The following is a 20,971-nucleotide window of genomic DNA, read 5'->3' on the forward strand; positions in this document are numbered from 1 at the left end:
AATGATAGCCATTCTGACCAGTGTGAGGTGTTATCTCATTGTGGTTTTAATGATGGATAGTGATGTTGAGCATCCTTTGATATGCCTACTGGCCTTCTCTATGTCCTCCTTAGAGAAGTGTCTGTTCAGGTCCCTTGCCCATTTTTTAATTGGATTGTTTATCTTCCTGGTGTTGAGTGATATGAGTTCTCTATATATTTTGGAGATCTAACCCTTGTTTGAGGAATCGTTGGCAAATATGTTTTCCCATATGATTGGATCCCTTTTCATTTTGATGCTGTTTTCTTTAGCTGTGAAGGAGCTTTTAAATTTGATATACTCCCATTTGTTTATTCTTTCCCTTATATCCCTTGACCTAGTAGATATATCAGTGAAAATATTGCTGCATGGGATATCTGATATTTTACTGCCTATGTTTTCCTCTAAGATTTTTATGGTGTCACGAGTTATATTTAAGTCTTTTATCCATCTTGAGTTTATTTTGGTGTTTGCTATAAGTTGGTTCTAGTTTCATTTTTTTACATGTAACTGTCACTCCTCTTTGGACTTTAAAAAAAAAGCATAACCACAGTTCCATTTGAGATGGATGTTCTTACAGCAGACATGGAAGCATTACACGTGGTTCTTGGGCCTCATCTGCTGAGAGTTTAATAAAACAGAGTCACATTACCAGCAAATAAACTTTTGTAGACCCTCCTCTTCCTTACCTGAATTCTGTCCAGTTATTTCTAGAAGTCTCCAGGGCATCTTTTTGTGCTGGTAACCAAGTCTCTCAGATCTCACATACTATTGGGCATGCCCACATCTTCTTTCTTTAGTACAGTCCCCTCTGGCACTTGCTATATATACCCAATGAACAGGGAAGCCAGTCAGTGCACAGGACTACTCTTCCTGACTGGTTTCCAAGCCTCCCCAGCTAGGCGGCCCTTCCTGAAGGTGAAATGTTAACAACAACTTCCCTGCAATACATCACTCTGCTGAAGGAGAAGAAAACCCTTTCTGTTCCATGGGCCCCTCCCCCACTACATTTATAAATAGCATTGCTAGGTGTCTTTCGTTTTATTTTCTTCTCTAGGCCACAGACTCCTCTGCAAACTTTCCATCTCCAGGAGATCTGCTCAGTCCTTCCTCAGGCCTCTGTTCACCTAACACTCACCAATTTCTGTTTGTTTTCATAGCTGTTGGGTTCAGTCTTGCTTTTGCCAATGCTCCTTTGATGTTTTCCTTAGTATTTTTGTTATTATTATAATTTTCTGTACAGTCTTTGTGTTTTCAGGAATAATTTGGAAGTAAGGCATATTGCTTTTCATTTTATCAACACCTACCTGAACCTTCTTCACAGACAATCTTACATCCGTATTAACTATTCTAGCCATAACAGATAAAACCTTTCCAACTTCTTTCACTCAATGGACATGAAGAGTAGGACCCATTGTTTCTCCTCTTCTCCCTTTCTCTGTGTCTGTGAATTTAATCTGGAGTTGTAAGCCTTGTCCCTTATTCTCTGCACCCCCTTTTAAAATAATGTAATCAAACTTTTATTTATTTTACATGTATTTATTTATTATAGATTTATTTTAGTTACATATTTATTTTCAGAGAGAGGGAAGGGAGGGAGAAAGAGAGGGAGAGAAACATTGGTGTGAAAGAGAAACATTGATTAGTTGCCTCTTGCATGTGGACTTAGAATGTACACAAACCCACCCACTATGGGCTTCACCACCAGGGCAGCAGCTGGAAGGGCACCACAGGAAGTGGATGAAGTGACTGGAAACAGGGAAAGTGCTGGGTAAACCTCCAGAAGACAGGCAGCAGCATTGTCCTCTCTCTTAGCTCTCTCCCAACATCGAGCCATAAAGTGGTGAAGCGGGTCGCCCCACACTGGTGAATACCTAAGGCTCTACCCAACACAACTTAACAGGTGCTCTAAGACAGGAAATCAAAGAAGCTCTACCTAATACAGAGTTAAAAACACTGGTGATCAGGATGCTCAGAAAACTCATTGAGTATGGCAAAAGCATAAAGAAATGAAAGTTAGACTAAGTGAAATAAAGAAAAACCCACAGGGATCCAACAGTGAAGGGAAGGAAGCTGGGATTCAAATCAATGATTTGGAACATCAGGAAGAAATAAACATTCAACCAGAATGAAAGAAGGAACAATAATTCAGAAAAAATGAGGATAGGCTTAGGAATCTTTGGGACAACTTTAAACATACCAACATCTGAATCATAAGGGTGCCAGAAGGAGAAGGGGAAGAGCAAGGGGTGGAAAACTTATTTGAAAAAATAATGGAAGAAAACTTCCCTAATTTGGCAAAGGAAATAGACACATAAGTCCAGGAAGCACAAAGAGTCCCTAACAAGTTAGACCCAAGAGGACCATGCTAAGACACATCATAATTAAAATGCCAAAGGTTAAAGACAAACAGAGAATCTTAAAAGCAGCAAGAGAAAAGCAGAGAGTTACCTACAATGGCATTCTCATAAGACTATCAGTTGACTTCTCAAAAGATCTTTGCAGGCAGGAAGGAACTGGCAAGAAGTATTCAAAGTGATGAAAAGCAAGGACCTACAACCAAGATTATTCTATCTAGCAAAGCTATCATTTAGAATGGAAGGGCAGATAAAGTGCTTCCAAGACAAGGTAAAGCTAAAGGAATTCACCATCACCAAGCCCTTATTATACAAAATGTTAAAGAGACTTATTTAAAAATAAGAAGATCAAAACTATGAACATCAAAATGACAACAAACTCCGTCGTCGTCGTCGTCTTCGTCGTCGTCGTCGTCGGCAGCCGTCCGTCTCGAGAGACGATGGCGTAGCTTCCCGAGAGTCTATCTGCACCGCTGAGAATGGCTGTGCAGTCCGACTCGGGAGTGACAATCCCTGCTGCACTTGTTACAGGTGAAGGCAGATGGCTGTTGTTGCTGCTGTTGACGCTGCTTCCGCCTCGATCTTTTCTGGGCCACCTCCTCGTTGCGCGCAGCCTCCACGCGTGACGTACCTTGCCTGACCGCGAGCCTCCAGGCTAGGCGGTCGTCTGCTTGAACTTCCCATGTGTTGAGATTGATGGAGCATTGTGTCATGTCCTTTTTGCAGATGTCTTTGAACCGCAGTTTTGGGCGCCCCGTCATCCTCTTGCCTTCTGCTAGCTCGCCGTAGAGGAGGTCTTTGGGAATACGGCCTGCATCCATTCTTTTGACATGGCCGAGCCACCTGAGGCGTCTCTCACTAAGAACTGCATGCAAACTGCTCATATTGGCTCGCTTCAGCACCTCGGTGTTGGGAACCTTATCCTGCCAGGTGACATGCAGGACGCGTCGCAGGCACCTCATGTGGAAGCTGTTGAGTTTCCTTTCGTGCCTTGCGTAGGTGGTCCACGTCTCGCTCCCATAGAGGAGAGTGCTGAGTACGCAGGCTTGGTAGATGCGCAGTCTGGTTTTCTCAGTGAGGCTGGAATTGTTCCACGCTCGCCGGTTCAGCCTGGCCATAACTGTGGCTGCCCTGGCGATTCTCCGGTTGACCTCCAAGTCGACTGACAGAGAGCTCGAGATGGTGGACCTGAGGTAAGTGAAGTCGTTGACAACCTCCAGGGTGTATCCGTCGATGGTGATGCATGGGGGAGTCCCCGTGCCTTGAGCCATAACATTCGTCTTCGTCAGGCTGATGGCTAGTCCGAACTCCTTGCATGCGTGGGAAAGGCAAGTGACTAGCTGCTGGAGTCCCTCTTCGGAGTGTGATGTCAAAGCTGCGTCGTCGGCGAAGAGCATCTCACGGATGAGCACCTCTTTGACTTTGTTCTTGGCTCGTAGACGGGCCAGGTTGTAGAGCTTGCCATCGGATCTGGTGTGAATGAAGACACCCTCGCTGCAGTCCTTAAAGGCGTATTGGAGGAGCATGGAGAAGAAGATTCCGAACAGCGTAGGCGCGAGGACGCAGCCCTGCTTTACTCTGCTGCTGACTGGGAAGGCCTCAGAGGTTGCGCCGTTGTAGGACACCGTGCTGTGCATGTTGTCGTGAAAGGACATGACCACAGCAAGCAGATGTGGTGGACAGCCAATCTTCCGTAGCAAGCTGAAGAGTCCGCTTCGACTGACCAGATCAAACGCCTTCGTGAGGTCGATAAAGGCGAGGTAGAGTGGTTTATGCTGCTCGTGACACTTCTCCTGCAGCTGGCGTAGGGAGAAGATCATGTCCACTGTTGATCGGCCAGCTCTGAAGCCACACTGGGGCTCTGGGTAGATGCGGGAAGCAAGGGTCTGCAGGCGGGCAAGAGCGACCCGGGTGAATACTTTGCCGACGACGCTGAGGAGAGAGATGCCCCGGTAGTTGTTGCAGTCGCTGCGGTCTCCTTTGTTCTTGTACATGGTGATAATGTTGGCGTCTCTCATATCCTGGGGGATGTAACCCTCCTTCCAGCAGAGACAGAGTAGATGGTGGAGCGGCTGTAGCAGGACTGGTTTCCAGCTCTTTAGGATTTCTGGAGGGATTCTGTCGCTTCCTGGTGCTTTCCCGCAAGCGAGGCGGTTGATGGCTTTGCTGAGCTCTGCCGCAGTAGGTGGGGTGTCTAGCTCCTCCATGACTGGTAGGTCTGGGATGGCGTTAAGAGCAGTGTCTGTTACAGTGTTCTTCGTTGCGTACAGCTCGAGGTAGTGCTCGGTCCACCGCCGCATTTGCTGTTCCTGGTCAGTGATGACCTCACCTGTCTTGGACTTAAGGGGGGCGATCTTGGAGGGGATTGGGCCTGTTGCCTTCTTGATACCCTCATACATTCCTCGTGCGTTGCCTATATCGGCGGCTTCCTGAATGCTTCTGCACAGATTTAGCCAATAGGTATTGGCACAGTGGCGGGCGGTCTTCTGGACTTTGTTCCTGGCAGCCCGTAGAGCTTGAAGTGTACTGGGAGTGGGCGTGACCTTGTAACCCAGTAGGGCCTTCCTCTTAGCCTCGATCACGGGTTCCATTTCTTCCCAGTGAGCCTCGTACCAGTCAGCGTTCTTCCGCTCTTTCTTCCCGTAAGCAATAATGGCGGAGTTGTATATGGCGTCGCGGAGACGTGACCAATTGGATTCGATAATGTCGTCTGCCGCCATTCCCTCGCCGAGTGCATCTTCCATCTTGTTGATGAATTGCTGGGTCTTAACTGGGTTGCTGGCACAACTGGTGTTTATGCGTGGGCGACCCTTCATCTTGGAGTGGTGCAACCTCTTCGGCATTATGCGCACCTTGCTTACCACGAGGGCATGGTCCGTGTCGCAGTCTGCACTGTGGTAGCTGCGGGTGAGGAGGGTGCTGCCAATATCCGTTCTTCTGGTGATGACGAGGTCAAGCTGGTGCCAGTGGCGGGAGCGGGGATGCCTCCATGACACCTGGTGGATCTCTTTGCACTTGAAGAATGTGTTTGTCACGCACAGGCCGTGGTGACACGAAAGCTCAAGCACACGCTTGTTAACTCCATAGAGCCACCCACAGGAGGCACAGAGAGACAACAAACTCACAACTATCAATACTGAATCTAAAAAGTAAAAACAAAAGCAGACAACCAGAACAGAAACAGAATTATAGGTATGGGGATCATTTGGAGGGTTATCAGCTAGGATGAGGAAGAGGGAGAATTGGGTGAAATGTTGCAGGGATTAAGAAGCATAATGGGTGGGAACAAGACAGGAGGATGTTAAGACTAGTATAAGAAATGGAGAAACCAAAGAACTGATATGAATGACCCATGGACATGAACTAAGTAGGGGGATTGCTGGAGAAAAAGGGGGTACCAGGTAGAGGGGGGCAAAGGGGAAAAATTGGGGCAACTGTAAGAGCATAAGAAAATATACTTAAACAACAACAAAAAAAATTATTGGGATACAAAGATTTGTCTTCAGAGTTCTTTATCTTTAAATCTATTTACTGCTTCAGAGAATTATAAGATGAAGGTTCTTTTTTCCCCTTGGTAGGTATTCTTATTTTTTCACTCTGGATGTTTATAAAAATATTGTTTTAATTTTTGAAATTGTGTTACAGAAACAGGGGAGTCCAAAAATCCCCAGAGTTTGCTGCTGGGGGATGGGGAGAAGGAAACAGCTTTTCAAATGCTTCCACATGCCTGAGGCTGGTGGCTACTGTCTTTCTTATGCAAAATGGCTTTAATGCATCCAAAGCCTCAGGCAGATGGGAGGAGTCTTGAACCAGGGGACCGTATGGAAAGCACACAGAGCCTACGTAAGGGTCTGTGAATAGTCAGAACTGTTTGCAATGCCCACTGCGTCAGAGGACGCAGTCAGGGATATATAAGCAGCTGCAGACATTTTAGCTCAGACACTCTCGCTCTCTGACTCGTTTCTCACTCGTGCTCTGGCTCTGGCGCTCTGACTCTCTCTCTGGCTTGCCCGCGCGCTAGCTCTCGCTCTCTCGCTCTCTCGTGTGCTCCCTCCACGTGGCTTGGTGAAGGGGCCTTCTCCATGTGGCTTGGAGAAGGGGTCTCCAGGCTGCTTTAAGAGGCTCTCGCCATGCAGTTTTGAGAAGGAGAGGAGATCCGCGTGGTTTGCAGGAAGAAGGCAGTTTGCAAGGAGGCTGAGAATCCAGGCGGTCCTGCATTGAGAGCTGTAGGGCACCACAGCACAGAAAGGACCTCCCCAATCAGATTGAATGATTGGCAGCTGCTGGTAAAGCTGAACTGTGTTTGGAAAGTAGGGAAACAGTTTCTCTGACTTTCCTAAAACTAGCCTGGTTTGGTAGTGGGGAGGCAAGGATATGTGTTTGTGGGTGTTTTAAAGAGCATAAGACTTAACAACAGAAATCTGCAAATAATTAAATCTATATAACTGTTAAATAAACAATTCTTTTTCTTTTCACCAAACTCTGGTATTGAGAGTTATAATTTTGGCGGCGGGCAATCGGGCCCCTAACTAAAGAGCCCGTGTGTTTGTTTTCAATTGGAGCAGCCCAGGGGTTCTGTAACAATTTGAATATTATATAAAGATGTTTCTAAATTTAGTTTTATTTTAATGAAATTTCCTTGGAATACAATATGTATTGGGTTTATCAAAAAGTCCATTATGTTTTTTCTATAAAATAAAAGACACATTTTTTATATTCACCAATAACTTTTTGATTTTGCTATTTTGAATATGTCAGCTATCTCACTTTATTGGGTTCTAGTGGGTAGAGGCCAGGGGTGCTGCTAAGCATCTTCTAATGCATAAGACAGCCCACAGCAAAGAATTATTTAGCCAAAATGTCAATAGTACCAAGAAATTTTGCAAACCACTTGGCCTGTTCAATCATTCACAGCACCTTCTCCATACACTGCATAAGTCTTTTTTTAATTGCATTTCAATTGCATTTTTACCTTTCTTGAAATAATAAAGTATAATATGTCAAAGATGTTGCACATTTTCTTCCATCTTCAATATTAAAATGGCTACACAAAAGGTAACCAATTTTGATTATTTTTAAAAATGCACCCTGATATGACTGCTCTCACAATACAATCTAACACAATTGTTCTGAATGAGTTAAAGACAACTAAGCACTACTAGGGCCCTTGTACAGACAAAATGTAATGGACTTTTTGGCCAACCAAATATTTTTGCATTAGTGCCTGTATTTATATTAAAAACATAAGATTATGGTTTTTTAAAGAAAATTGATTGTTGCTGTTTCAACTTCTTGGATTCTTCTTTTACTTATTCCTTTTATCCATATCTAAGGTCAATTTCCAGAATATATCTTCCATGTCTATTATTTCCTTTTATAATTTTAGCTTTTTGTCTTTCTCTTCTGTGTTTTGATAGACTTCCCCACACATATTTTTCTATTTTTTATTTTGATAATTAAAATTTTTGTTCTGTCTGATCTGCTATTAAGTCTTTTTACCTTTTTAAATTGATAGATGAATGTCTTATCTCCATGTAAAAACTTCCTTTTTTAGAATTTTTTTTTGGGGGATACCTCACTAATTTCACAAATGAAACATCTGCTTGATAATTACAATGAATACAACACATTATTAAATATGATTAAATATTTTCTTTATTTCCAATACATGTGTGCTATGGTGATACAGTCGACCAGTCAACATCCACCTACAACAAATCCCCAGTAGTGGCAGAAAACATTCTGGCTCAGTAAGCAGAACCTCCTGGCAGCGATGCTGACATGGGGCCGCAGAGATGCCTTCTATGGGTTTTACACTGAAGTGGTAATGTCTTCCCCTTCTAAAATTAGACTCTGTGGCAATGCCACAGCACCATAAAAAGGATGCTGGCATAACTGGTAATATGCACATAGCCATATAGACCATCAATTTTAAAGAATCACTGCCATTCATTTCTGTATTCAGAAACTCTAGGTTTACAATCCCAGGAACAAAGAGAAACTCAGGTTAAGTTAGAAAACTATATAATGCTCCATATCCTTTAACCCATTTTCACTCAGAAAAACCTCATAAGAACAAAGAAACACAGTAAAATACTATTTATCTTTGCTAAAACAAATCACTTTGTGGTGCCTGGTGGGGGTGTTGGTGTATGAAAATATAATCCAATGGAGAAAACTCAATATTTAATGTAAAACCCTGAAAGTTAGTTATTTAAATGTTCAGAGAATTGGCAAGTGTGACCAAAATTTGTATTTATAAGTTTTTACCTGTAACTTTGAGGGAAAGAACTGATCTGGATTTTTTAAATACATTATTTTCAGAGTCAAAAAAATCTTTACTTCTAGTGGGGAATTTGAAGATGTTCACACTGTGTTTTAGTCAGCAAACACTGGCTTTTACATGATATTCCCACTGGAGAAATGAAAGAGTCATATTTTCCCAGAAACTTTACTTTATGGTAATTAATGAAAAATAATTATGGCTGAACCTTTAAACTTCAGAAGGTTGACTTTTTTCCAAGTCAATTGAAAAGCAAAGATGTACATTATACATTCTTTATGTGTGTATGTATATATGCATACCTTTTAAAAATATATTCATTCCTTTAAAAAATATATATATAAAATATTTCTTTTTCTTTTTTGGGGGGCATAGTCATTTGAGTTTTCTATTAGCAATTAGAGATTAGAGCTGACTAGATGAGGTGGTGGGGACTAAAAGTGCTTATCAGTACCTTTGTCTTTGATAGATTTTCTAGCCTCCTTTTGATTAGATTGCCCATGTTCCTGGCTCTGGTCAAAAAATGTGAGCAACGGAATTCACCTCCTGCTGAGATAATTGAGCTTCCCCTTTCCCATTCTCCCTTTCCTCAGTGTGCTTCCAGAACAACCTTGGATCCACAACATGGCAGAGCCACAGATGGAAGCAACCCTAGACCTGGGGGAGAATAGCCTGAATTACATCAAACTGTGGCATGATTGAAAAGTATGTTTTGATTTGATAAGCCATTAAGATTCTAGGGGTTTATTTGTTAATAAATAAACTGACTGATATAGATGAGTTTTCTTAGTTGGGCTACCTACATTGAGGATCAAATATTTAGTATCTGGTGTTTTTGTCAGTCAAGGTGAAACATTATTTTGTTATTCATGGAAACATAATTTACTTCTTAAATTTATTGAAAATTATATGAGGTATTTTGGCAGTTGCTTTTTGCCATTTACTCTTAAATTGATCACCATTTCATTTATTATTTTGAAAGGCATCAGCTGGTATCTTAAATGCTTCATCAAGTTAAGAGAGAGTCCAAATTAGCTATCTAAACAAAACTGGGATAATAATACCTTTTATGACAAGCCGAAATACTGTTTGACCTTATTTTTGTTTTACTCTTAATGTCACACAGATTGTCCTGAGTCCTGTGACCTAGAGGCTGAGTAACTAAAGAACTGTTTTACCTTTCCAGTGACTACACCCATGGGCTTCTTTATGGGTATATATGGCTTATTAAGAACTCAAAGCCCTTGAGTCTGGAGCCTATTGAGACATATTCCCTTTGCCTCACCCAGAAACACCTGACAATAAGTTCTGGAGGATTGCCAATTAACACACATTTGCTAACAATCTATGGAAGATGTAACCATGACAGTTTTCCAAAGGAGCCTTTTCTTAAAGAAGTTTGTGAGCATTTCAAGTGTTAAACTACTACAGAATTTTTTTCCCCAGAGGGTGTTCAAAAAGATAAGAACAAACTTTATCCTTTTCAGTAAACTTACTCTTTCACAAATGGAGTCCAAACAGAATGTTTGTCTTTTTTTTCACAACGGGTTTGCTGCCAGAACATAGGTGAACAAAATCACCACTAAATCAAAGCCAAATGGTAAAGGAAAGGACTCATGTAGGGGACCGCCCTGTGTGGTTTTGGGAATTGTAGCCTGGCCGCAAGCTAGCCCCACCCCCCAACCCCGGGAGGCCTATAAGACTTGACCAGAAGACCGGGAAGGTTGGAGATGGACATGACCTGAAAGCTCATTCAGGGAGTCCCGTGGGAATTGGACTTAAAGAATGAATATTCTCCTTTGAAGCTTGCTCTGTTTTTCTCATCTCTTATATTAGCTATAGATCAGCCACTTTCCTCCTCCCAGACAAAATACAGTGTTTGGGTTACTTATTGTCTCTCATTCATGATCCGGAAACCACTGTTGGACAATGAGTTTCCACTGAGCCAAGGGTGTTGGGGGCAACCCGCCTCAGACTCATATCAGCATTGTGGCCATTGGGCACATAGATTCCAACAAGTCTACCACTTCTGGCCATATGCTCTACAAATGTGGTGGGATTGACAAAAGAACTATCAAAAAATTTGAGAAGGAGGCTGATGAGATGGGGAGGGGCTCCTTCAAGTACACTTGGGCCTTGGATAAATTGAAAGCTGAACACAAGCATGGTATCACCATTGATATCTCCCTGTAGGATTTTGAGATCAGCAAGTATTATGTGACTATCACTGATGCCCCAGGACACAGAGACTTTATCAAAAACATGATTACAGGAACATCTCAGGCTGACTGTGCTGTCCTGATTGTTGCTGTTTGAATTGGTGAATTTGAAGCAGGTATCTGCAAGAGTGGGCCGACCTGTGAGTATGCCCTTCTGGCTTAGACACTGGGTGCAAAACAGCTGATTGTTGGTGTTAACAAAATGAATTCCACTGAGCTGCCCTATAGCCAGAAGAGATATGAGGAAATTGTGAAAGAAGTCAACACCTACATTAAGAAAATTGGCTACAACCCTGACACAGTAGCATGTATGCCAATTTCCTGTTGGAATTGTGACAACATGCTGGAGCCAAATGCTAACATGCCTTGGTTCAAGGAAAGGAAAATCACCTGTAAAGATAGCAATGCAAGTGGAACCATGCTGCTTGAAGCTCTGGATTGCATCCTGTCACCAACTCATGCAACTGAGAACCTACTGCTACTGCCCCTCCAGGATGTCTACAAAATTGGTGGTATTGGCACTGTCCCTGTGGGCCAAGGAGAGACTGTTGTTCTCAAACCTGGCATGGTGGTCACCTTTGCTCCAGTCAATGTTACAACTGAAGTCAAGTCTATTTAAATGCAACATGAAGCTTTGAGTGAAACTTTTCCTGGGGAAAATGTGGGCTTCAATGTCAAGAACATGTCTGTCAAAGATGTTTATCATGGTAGTGTGACTGGTGACAGCAGAAGTGACCCACCAGTGGAAGCAGCTGGCTTCACAGCTCAGGTGATTATCCTGAACCATCCAGGCCAAACCAGTTCTGGATATGCATCTGTTCTGGATGGTCACACAGCTCAAATTGCTTGCAGATTTGCTGAGCTGAAGGAGAAGATTGATCATCATTCTGGGAAAAAGCTGGAAGGTGGCCCAAAGTTTTTGATATCTGATGATGCTGCCATTGTTGATATGTTCCTGGCAAGCCCACATGTATTGAGAGGTTTTTTCTGACTATCCTCCTCTGGGTTGCTTTGTTGTTCATGACATGAGACAGACAGTTGCTGTGGGGGCCATCAAAGCAGTGGACACAAAGGCAGGTGGAGCTGGCAAAGTCACCAAGTCACCCAGAAAACTCAGAAGGCTAAATGAATATTGTCCCCAACAGCTGCCATGCCATTCTTAATCAGTGGTAGAAGAACGGTCTCAGAACTGTTTGTCTCAATCGGCCATTTAAGTTCACTAGTAAATGACTGGTTAATGATTACAACACATTGTAAAAACTTCAGAAGGAAAGGAGAATGTTTTGTGGACCATTTGGGGAGTGTGTGTGTGTGTGTGTGTGTGTGTGTGTGCGGCAGTTTTAAAACTATTAGTTTTTAAAATCAGTACTTCTTAATAGAAACAACTTGACCAAAAATCTGTCGCAGAATTTTGAGACCCATTAAAACAATGTTTAATGAAAGAAAAAAAAGGAATAATTTTGTCTTCTGAATGTTTCAACATTTCTTTCTAAGATATGTTTCCTTTCTTCTTTCCTCTATCCTTTTGGTCACACAAAGCTCCATTGTCTGTGTAGTTACCCTTTGGGGGCCTTGTCATTTCTTTTTCTCACTTCCGGTATGAGGTCTCAAAACGAGTGATTTGATCAGTTGTTCAAGGGATCACACATCTGGAACAGGAAGCACTTAGAAGTCTGCACTGTCTCAACTTCTGGCCAAGATGGAGTCCTAGATTGACACGCTCTGTATCCCTCCACAACTAAGAAGGAATACAAGTACAACAAAACCAGAAATAACCAGAAGTTCCAGAAAATAAATGGAAGTCCAACATATGAAGTTATAAAGAAGTGGTGCTCATCTGGATGGGGAGGAGGGGTGAAGCTGGGGTGGAGAGGTCAAGCTGTACTGGTGGCGGCAGCTGCAGCGACTGCGGTGGGACGGCGGTAAGCACAGACACCCGTATTTAAGAGGAGGCGAGAAGCGCCTGGGGAGCACCCCCAGCTGCAGACCAGACCCATCAGCTTGCGATTCCAATGCCAGGGAAGGCATACCCCCCATTGCCTTGGACTGTGAGGCCCGGAGCGGGTGGGGACAGAGGAGGAGGTTCCTGGTCTCTCAGCAGAGAGTGAATGGTAGGAATCCATCTTGGATCCCCGCCCCCACAGGAAATGTCACAATGTGGTGAGAAGGGTCACCTGGTAGTGACGAATGCACGGGGCTCCAACCCCTATTGCATAGGAGGTGTGACAGCCCCTCCAAGGAAGCAAAGGTAAACACAAAACTGTCAGGATGGCACAGATCATGGTAGAGATCCCAATCACGCAGCTGACCAGACAGCAAATATCTAATCTAATGAAGCAGCAACAGGGAAATCTTTCTGAGGCACAGTTCAGAGCTTTGGTTATAAGAATGCTTATAAGAGACTTCCGGCCAAGATGGAGGCATAGATAGACATGCTCCATCTCCCTTTACAACTAAGAAGGAATACAACTACCTCAAAACTAGTAACACCAAAAGTTCCAGAAAATTAAACTGCATGGGAGTTCAACAAACAAAGATATAAAGAAGAAATACTCATACAGACAGGTAAAAGGGGTGGAGTCAGGGCGGAGAGGACACAGTGTGGTGGTGGCAGCAGTGGCAGCAGCAACAGGCCAGTGGAAAGCACAATTAGACATTTTAAAAAGTCAAGAGGGACACCTGGGGAGCATTTCCAGATCCTCACCAGACCACGCAGCTCATGGTCCCAGCACCAGGGAAAATCAAGCCTCATTGCTTTTGACTGTGCAAACCAGTGGGGGTTGGGGCAGAGGCAGAAACTGCTGGTTTCTCAGCAGAGTCCGCTTGTTTAAAGGGCCCCCATGGTCCTAGAACATCCACAGACCCATCAATTCTGGGAACGACAGCCAGGGAAACAGCTAGAGGGGCACCAGTCCCATATGGAAATGGGAGAAGTGCCTGGAAAAGAGGCAAGTGCTGACAAGCAGCATTGTTCCCTCTAAGACCCCTCCCTCACATACAACACCACAACGTGGTGAAACAGGTCGCCCTGTACTGATGAATACCTAAGCTCTTCCCCATACAATGTAACAGGAGTGACAGCTCTACCTACGACACAGAGGCAAACACACACAGGAGACTTCTGGCCAAGATGGAGGCCTAGACTGACATGCTCCATCTCCCTCCACAACTAAAAAGGAATATAACTATCGAAAAAACAGAAATAACCATAAGTTCCAGAAAATAAATGGAAGCCTAATGTTTGAAGTTATAAAGAAGTGGTACTTGTATGGATGGGTATGAGGGGCTAAGCCGGGGTGGAGAGGTCAAGCTGTGCTGGCGGCAGCAGCAGTGGCAATGGCGGCAGGATGGCGGTAAGCACAGACACCCATATTTAAGGGGAGGTGAGAAGTGCCTGGGGAGCACCCCTGGCTGCAGACCAGACCCGTCAGCTTGCAATTCCAACACCAGGGAAGGCAGACCCCCATTGCCTTGAACTGTGAGGCCCAGAGGGAGTGGGGATGGAGGAGGAGTTGGGGATGGAGGAGGAAGCTCGTGGTCTCTCAGCAGAGAGTGAATGGCAGGAATCCATATGGACCCTCACCCCACAGAAAATGCCACAGCATGGTGAGAAGTGTCACCCTGTTGTGACAAGTGCATGGGGCTCTGTCCCCTATAGCATAGGAGGTGTGAAAGCCCTGCTCAGGAAGCAAAAGGTAAACACAAAACTGTCAGGATGGCACAGATCATGATGGAGATACTAATCACGCAGCTGACCAGACAGCAAATATCTAATTTAATGAAGCAGCAGATAGGAAATCTTTCTGAGGCTCAGTTCAGAGCTTTGGTTATAAAAATGCTTATAGACCTAACAGCAGATCTTAAACAAGACAGGGAAGGAATGAAGGCTAGTCCTGCTGAAATGAATGATAACACATACGAAACTAGTAGTGAGGGAAAGAAAACCAGGGGTCAAATCAACAAATCAGAACATAAGGAAGGAACAGTCAACCAGTGCAGAAAGAGGAAACAAAAAGTGAGGAAAATGAGGGGGGGCTCAGAAACCTATTGAACAGCTATAAGTGGGCCAACGTCTGAATCATAGGGTTGCCTGAAGGTGAAGAAGATCTAGAAATGGAAAAATTATATGAAAAAATAATGAAACAGAACTTCCCTAACTTGGGGAAGGAAGTAGAGTTACAGGTCCAGGAAGCACAAAGAATTCCAAAAAAACTGGACCCAGAGAGAGCCACACCAAGACACATTATAATCAAAATGTCGAAAATTAAGGATCAAGAGAGAATCTTAAAAGCAGTAAGAGAGAAGAAAAGAATTACATATGAAGGTATTCTGATAAGACTGTCAGCTGATTTATCAAAGGAAACTCTACAGGCAAGAAGGGACTGGCAAGAAATATTCAGGGTGATGAAAAGCAAGTACCTACTACCATGATTACTCTATGCAGTGAAGCTGTCATTCAGAATGTAAGGGCATATAAAGTGATTCCAGGACAACGTAAAACTGAAGAAGTTCATCAGATCGAAATCCCCTATTATATGAAATATTAAAGTAACTTGTTTAGGAGAAAGAGGATCAAAACTATGAACATTAAAATAAAACTGGGAGAAGGGGTGGTCTGGGTGGGGGGAGCAATGGGGAAAAAATGGGACAACTGTAATTGAAAAACCAAAAAAGAAAATAAAAAACATAAATAAATAAATAAAATGAAAACTGTATCACAACAACCAACAACAGAAGGTAGGGACCCAAAACAGAGGCAAACTAAGTAGGCAACGAGAGTGGAAAAAGAATTATAGGTATGGGAAACATTTTGGGGGGAGGTCAGCAGGGAGGGGAAAGGGGGTAATGGGAGATATGGTACTGGAATTAAGAAGCATAGTAGGAGGGAGTGGAATAGACAAGAAGATGTTGAGAGGAACTATATGCACAGCCAATGGGCATGGACTAAGGGGGGGAAAACTGGAGGGAGGAGGGTTACTTGGAGGATGAGAACAAAGGGAAAAGAAATTGGGACAAGTGTAACAGCATAATCAATAAAGCATATTTAAAAAAAAAAGAAGTCTGCACTCTTAGAGAGGCATTGACATTGAAGTGATATGAAAAATAATGTGGAAATCACATTCTTGTCCAAGCTCAGATCACTTTTATTACTGAGAAATAATGCATATATATACATACATATATTTCTATATCAATCGATTAATTGATCAATAGATAGATTGGTGGATATTTGACTTCTTGCCAGCATGTGGTACAGCTTTCTCTGTTTCTCATGTACATCACTTAGGAAGAATGACTGGTCCAAGATGCTTGCTGACTCTCACTTGCACTCCCTGCCCCTGAGTGAAAGGAAGCAAAAAGCCTTGTGAAGAATTCTGATGAAGATAAATGTGTGTGAGCATGCACATATATGTGGGTGTACTAATTTATTTTGTACTAAATGAGTGACCAATGTTGGGGTACTTTGGGCAGAATGCAGAGAAAACACTATGAAGAAGGCTGGCTTTAAGCCTACGAAATTATAGCTCAGTTTTTAATCATTGTCAGAAGCTATTTAATTAGTAAGAAAATCAATGCCAGAAAAACCTATACTGAAATCACTCAGCCTACTTCATAAATGTAATCAACAATATTTCCAAACTTGTTTTCTCATCTCTAAATCAGGTCTAGTGGCACTGAAACCACTAACTAATGAAATTAGCTAAGGATCCAAATGAAAGAAGCTGAAGTGCCACAACAGTAAATGTAGGCAATTGTGTTGGTATTATTAGTCTAGTCAGCTTTTGCAGTTTGTGTTTTTAACTTTTTATCTTGAAATAAGTATAGATTCACAGTTAGCCCCCCCAAATCCAGAGGGTGATCCCATGCACTCTTCACTCAGTTTCCCCCAGTGGAAACTTCACAAATTTAGGACAGTATCAAAAGCAGGACATACATTGGTATAATTCAAAGAGCTTATTCAGATTTTACAAATTTTACATGCATTCATTTATATGTGTGTATGTGTGTCTAGTCCTATGAAATTCTATCAAGTGTGTAGGTTTGTGTAATCAACACTGAGATCAAGATAAAGAACTGTTTCATCACTGCAGGGCTCCCTAATCCTAACAGCTTTGTAGCTATATCCACTACCTTATCTTTGGCAACCACTAATCTGTTCTCCATCTCTATAATTTTATTTCAAGAATGTTATATAAATGGAATCATACAGTATGTGACCTTTTGGGATTGTTATTTTTTCCCACTCAGCATCATTCCCTTGAGATAGATCTAAGAGACAGATATCACTAGTTCATTCATTTTAGTTGCTTCACAGTATTTCATAGCGTGGATGTACCATAGTTTTTTTCATGGTTCATCTCTTCAAGGGCTTTTGAGTTGTTTCTAGTTTTTGGCTATTATGAATAAAGCTGCTCTGAAGAGTAGCACAGAGTTTGTGTGATCATAGGTTTTAATTTCTTTGGGATAAAATACCTAAAAGTGAAATTGCTGGGCCCATATGACCATTGCAGTGTTAATTTTGTAAGAAACTGCCAAATCGTCTCTAGACTGGCTGTATCATTTGCATTCCCACCAGCAATGTACGTATGAGTGATCTAATTTCTACACATTCTTGTCAGCATTTGCTTTTGTCACTGTTTTTCTTTTTAGCCATTCCAACAGGTATGTAGTGATACTTCATTGTAGTCTTAATTTGTATTTCTTTAGTGGCTAATGATGTTGATTATTTTTTCATGTGTTTATTTACCATCTGTAGATGCTCTTTGAGCAAATGTCTGTTCATATCTTTTGCCCATAGTCTTAGGTTGTTGTTTGTTTACTCTTTAGTTTTGAGAGTTCTTTATATATTCTAGATACAAATCCTTTGTCATATACGGGGTTTGTGGATATTATCTTGAAGTCTGTATCTTGTCTTTTTTCATCCTTTTAGATAGGGTCCTTGGCAGAGCAGAAGTTTTTGTTCATTTTTATTTTCTATTTTTTAAAATTTTATTTTTTGGTTTTTCAATTACAGTTGTCACATTTTGTCCCCATTGCTCTCCTCCACCCAGCCCACCCCTTCTCCCACAATCATATTCCTCCCCGTTGTCCGTGTCCATGAGTCATTTATACATGTTCCTTGACTAAACCCTTCCCTTACTTATCCCCCTTCTCTCCCTCCCCCCTCCCCCCAAATAACTGTTATTCTGCTCCTTGTTCTATTTAGTTCATTTGTTTATGTTGTTCCTTGGTCTCCTGTATTAGGTGATATCATATGACTGCAATTTATCATTATTTCCTTTGTGGATTTTGCTTTTGATGTCTGAAAACCCTTCCCAGCTTTAGGTAATAAAGCTTTTCTATCGTTTTTTTCTCAGTTTTATAGTTTTACATATATTTGTGCATGTAAATTCATGACCTATTTTAGCTTAATTTTTGTATTAGGTATTAGGCTTAGGTTGAGGATTTTTGGAGGGTTTTGTTACTGGGGCCTGGATATCTAGATACATTTTAGCCCATGTTCTCCCTCTCTACTTCTCTATGTTCCTAGATATTATTTCACATACACCTTAAATTCTAGCTCTTTTACTCTTTCATTAGGTCTTTTTCAGTTGCTTTACTTTTTATTAATATTTCATCCCTGATTTCTTAATGCCCTGCTGATTGGAACAATGTAATTATGTAGTTATCTTCTATTATTGACATGACTCATGCTGATAATATAATAGGATATGATGATAATGTCAATATATTTGTCTTTCCCAATATATTGTAAGTCTGTAGAGAGGGAGAAGCATATCTTTCTCTTTCTCAAAACCAAAATTTTGCAGATAGTAAGGACTCAATGATATTTGTAGAATCAAGAGTTCTGCCAAGTTTATATTTGCTACAAGAGGGACATGTTCGCCTGTATGTGCATCTGTACTCAGTTGCAATGTAAAAAGGTATTTTGAAAAGGCAAAACTGAGTGGAGAAGCCAGTAGCATACTAATTGGATCACTGCTGACTGCTTGCACCTGCTGCTCTACAGGTTGAAACCTGTTAATGAGGTCAAGATGGCAGCTTGTACTGCCCAGCGCCAGTAGTGCAATTGGTTCTAGGATGCTGTGGGAAGACACACTGTTGATTCTTAAGTACTTTTCTAATCCATTTGCCTATGATTCAATTTAAACATAACCCTCAAGACAGAACTTTGAACTTAGATGTTTGTGCACATATTTTGTACATACACACATGCACACTCACAACATATCTATGTTGTTGCTGTTTCCTCAGAGTATCCTCCAAATTCTGCTACTTAGAAATCTTTTTTTTTGTGTGCATTTTTTGCCTACATCTAGATACCCATTAATTAAGGATTTCTGGACATGATATCCCATTTCATTCTAGTTTCATGAAGACCTCGTGCTTAGGTGATAATAGTGGGTGTGGAGATTCATGTGTTATTTGTTCACATATGTCTGAAAGTTCAAAAGCACAGGTAAGTACATTTCTACAGAAAAATATTTCTAATGATTATAAATCACTTTTATTCTTATGAAAATTAAAATAACATTGGTGGAAAGGGCAGATCTAGAGTATTAAATAAAGTTTGCAAATAAATGATTCTTATCAGGATTTGAGCCTTGATACAGGGGTAGATAAATTTTATAGTGTTAAAGTATTTGGACAGGTTTGCTATAGTATGATTTTGCAGCATTTAATTCTGAGCTATGCTCATTAGTTGTTAGACATTCACACATACCCACCCCCCACCACACCAAATAACCTTCTAAGAGATATTCTATTAAGAGGATTTATAGACTTAAACTGAACTTTCTGCAGAGATACACAACACTAAGCAGGAAAATTGTCTGTCTTTGGGGAAATAATGTTATCTAGTGGTAGAAATTTATGCTTAGGAAATTCTCTTTAGGAAACTACAATATTAGGGGAAACACCCCTTTGTTCCTTAATGGTCTTATGTTCCTTTATTAGTACCTTAATTTTTTCCTCTAGCAATTTTTGTAGAAAGCAGTCTATAATTTTTCTTTCATTACTATATAGGATATAATCTGTATATCAGAGAAAAACATTAAATGGTTAATAGCACTAGTCACAAAAATTTGTCAAATTTTTCTGCTTTTTAAAACATTACCCCCCAAAACAAAACATAAATAGCTATTTGTCTTTTTAAAGGGAAGCTGTTTAGATTGGAGAAAACTGGACAGATCAGGTAATTATCATCCAGCTTCTAGTGTATCTCTTGGGGTTGATTTGAAAACAATTTTGATATAACATCAAAAAGATAAAGTAAGCAATGGCACTGAAGCTTGCTGATGGTTTTATATTCTTTCTGGATAACCCTTTGCTTGTCAAGGCAGGATCATGGATTGAGGAGATTGTCTTACCTTGATATCACACAAAGCCCTGCTGCCCCCTTCTTTTCTTGTGGTTTGGTGAATGTTTGCATTATATCCCTCGGCCCTAGGCAGGAGCAGACATTGCTTCCACAAGGATGGCCTGGAGAAATGTTTCTGGAGGCACTCTTGATTGTCCTGAGAAAGCCTGTGCATGTTTTTACAATGATGGCTCCAAATGAGTCCTGTAGCCTGATTTTAACAACCCCAGCCCCAGGTCCCCTCTATTTCTTTTCATTTGGCTGATGGTGAGCAGTCTCTCAGTCCCCTGGGGACCTCTCTGGAAAGTGACACTAATCCAAACAAAAGGATTATCTGTTTTGTGGATGGCAGTTTATCCACAGATCTTTAGTGTTCAGTTTCCTGTAGGTCCTCTTATTTTGAATGTTTATGTATGTTACGACTGCCCTCTACAGGTAGCAATGTTATGGCAATTAAAATTTAATCCTAAATCAAAATGGAAAGAAATGATTCAAATGATATATTGCTTAGTATATAATGATAAAGGAAATAGATTGCTTGGTAGAATTCTGTACTAGCAGTGTGTGGGTAGGGAATAGTACTTGACAATCTTGGGCTATGCTACTGAGAGGCAGATGGTCTGCCTAATTTATTTAGATTTTTTTTCTTTCTTTTTTTCCCCATATTAACAACTTATTTTCATTTTTAATATCATAAACTTCAATTAGACTACTTTAAAAATATTCTTCATGC

The 20,971-nt window shown here is 41.5% G+C and overlaps 1 protein-coding gene and 1 long non-coding RNA gene across 3 annotated transcripts in view; one reads left to right on the top strand and one right to left on the bottom strand.

Annotated features, from left to right (window-relative positions):
* RGS20 (regulator of G protein signaling 20) overlaps positions 1–20,958 on the bottom strand; it is a 135,864-nt gene extending 114,906 nt beyond the window's left edge. The window contains exon 1 of the mRNA XM_090283703.1: positions 20,249–20,958. Within this exon, the coding sequence (XP_090139829.1) occupies positions 20,249–20,413 (165 nt within the window). The 5' untranslated portion in view covers positions 20,414–20,958. The remainder of the gene's footprint in view (positions 1–20,248) is intronic.
* LOC150004439 (uncharacterized) overlaps positions 1–20,971 on the top strand; it is a 62,310-nt gene that overhangs the window by 30,233 nt on the left and 11,106 nt on the right. Inside the window, exon 2 of one of the 2 annotated variants that reach the window (XR_016512390.1) lies at positions 16,165–16,289. The exons of the other annotated variant lie outside the window; for it this stretch is intronic. This is a non-coding gene — a long non-coding RNA (uncharacterized LOC150004439). The remainder of the gene's footprint in view (positions 1–16,164; positions 16,290–20,971) is intronic. 2 annotated transcript variants of the gene reach the window in all.

Source organism: Furipterus horrens, unplaced genomic scaffold (genome assembly GCF_987537825.1).
Source record: "Furipterus horrens unplaced genomic scaffold, mFurHor1.1.pri manual_scaffold_7, whole genome shotgun sequence".
Lineage (NCBI taxonomy): Eukaryota > Metazoa > Chordata > Mammalia > Chiroptera > Furipteridae > Furipterus > Furipterus horrens.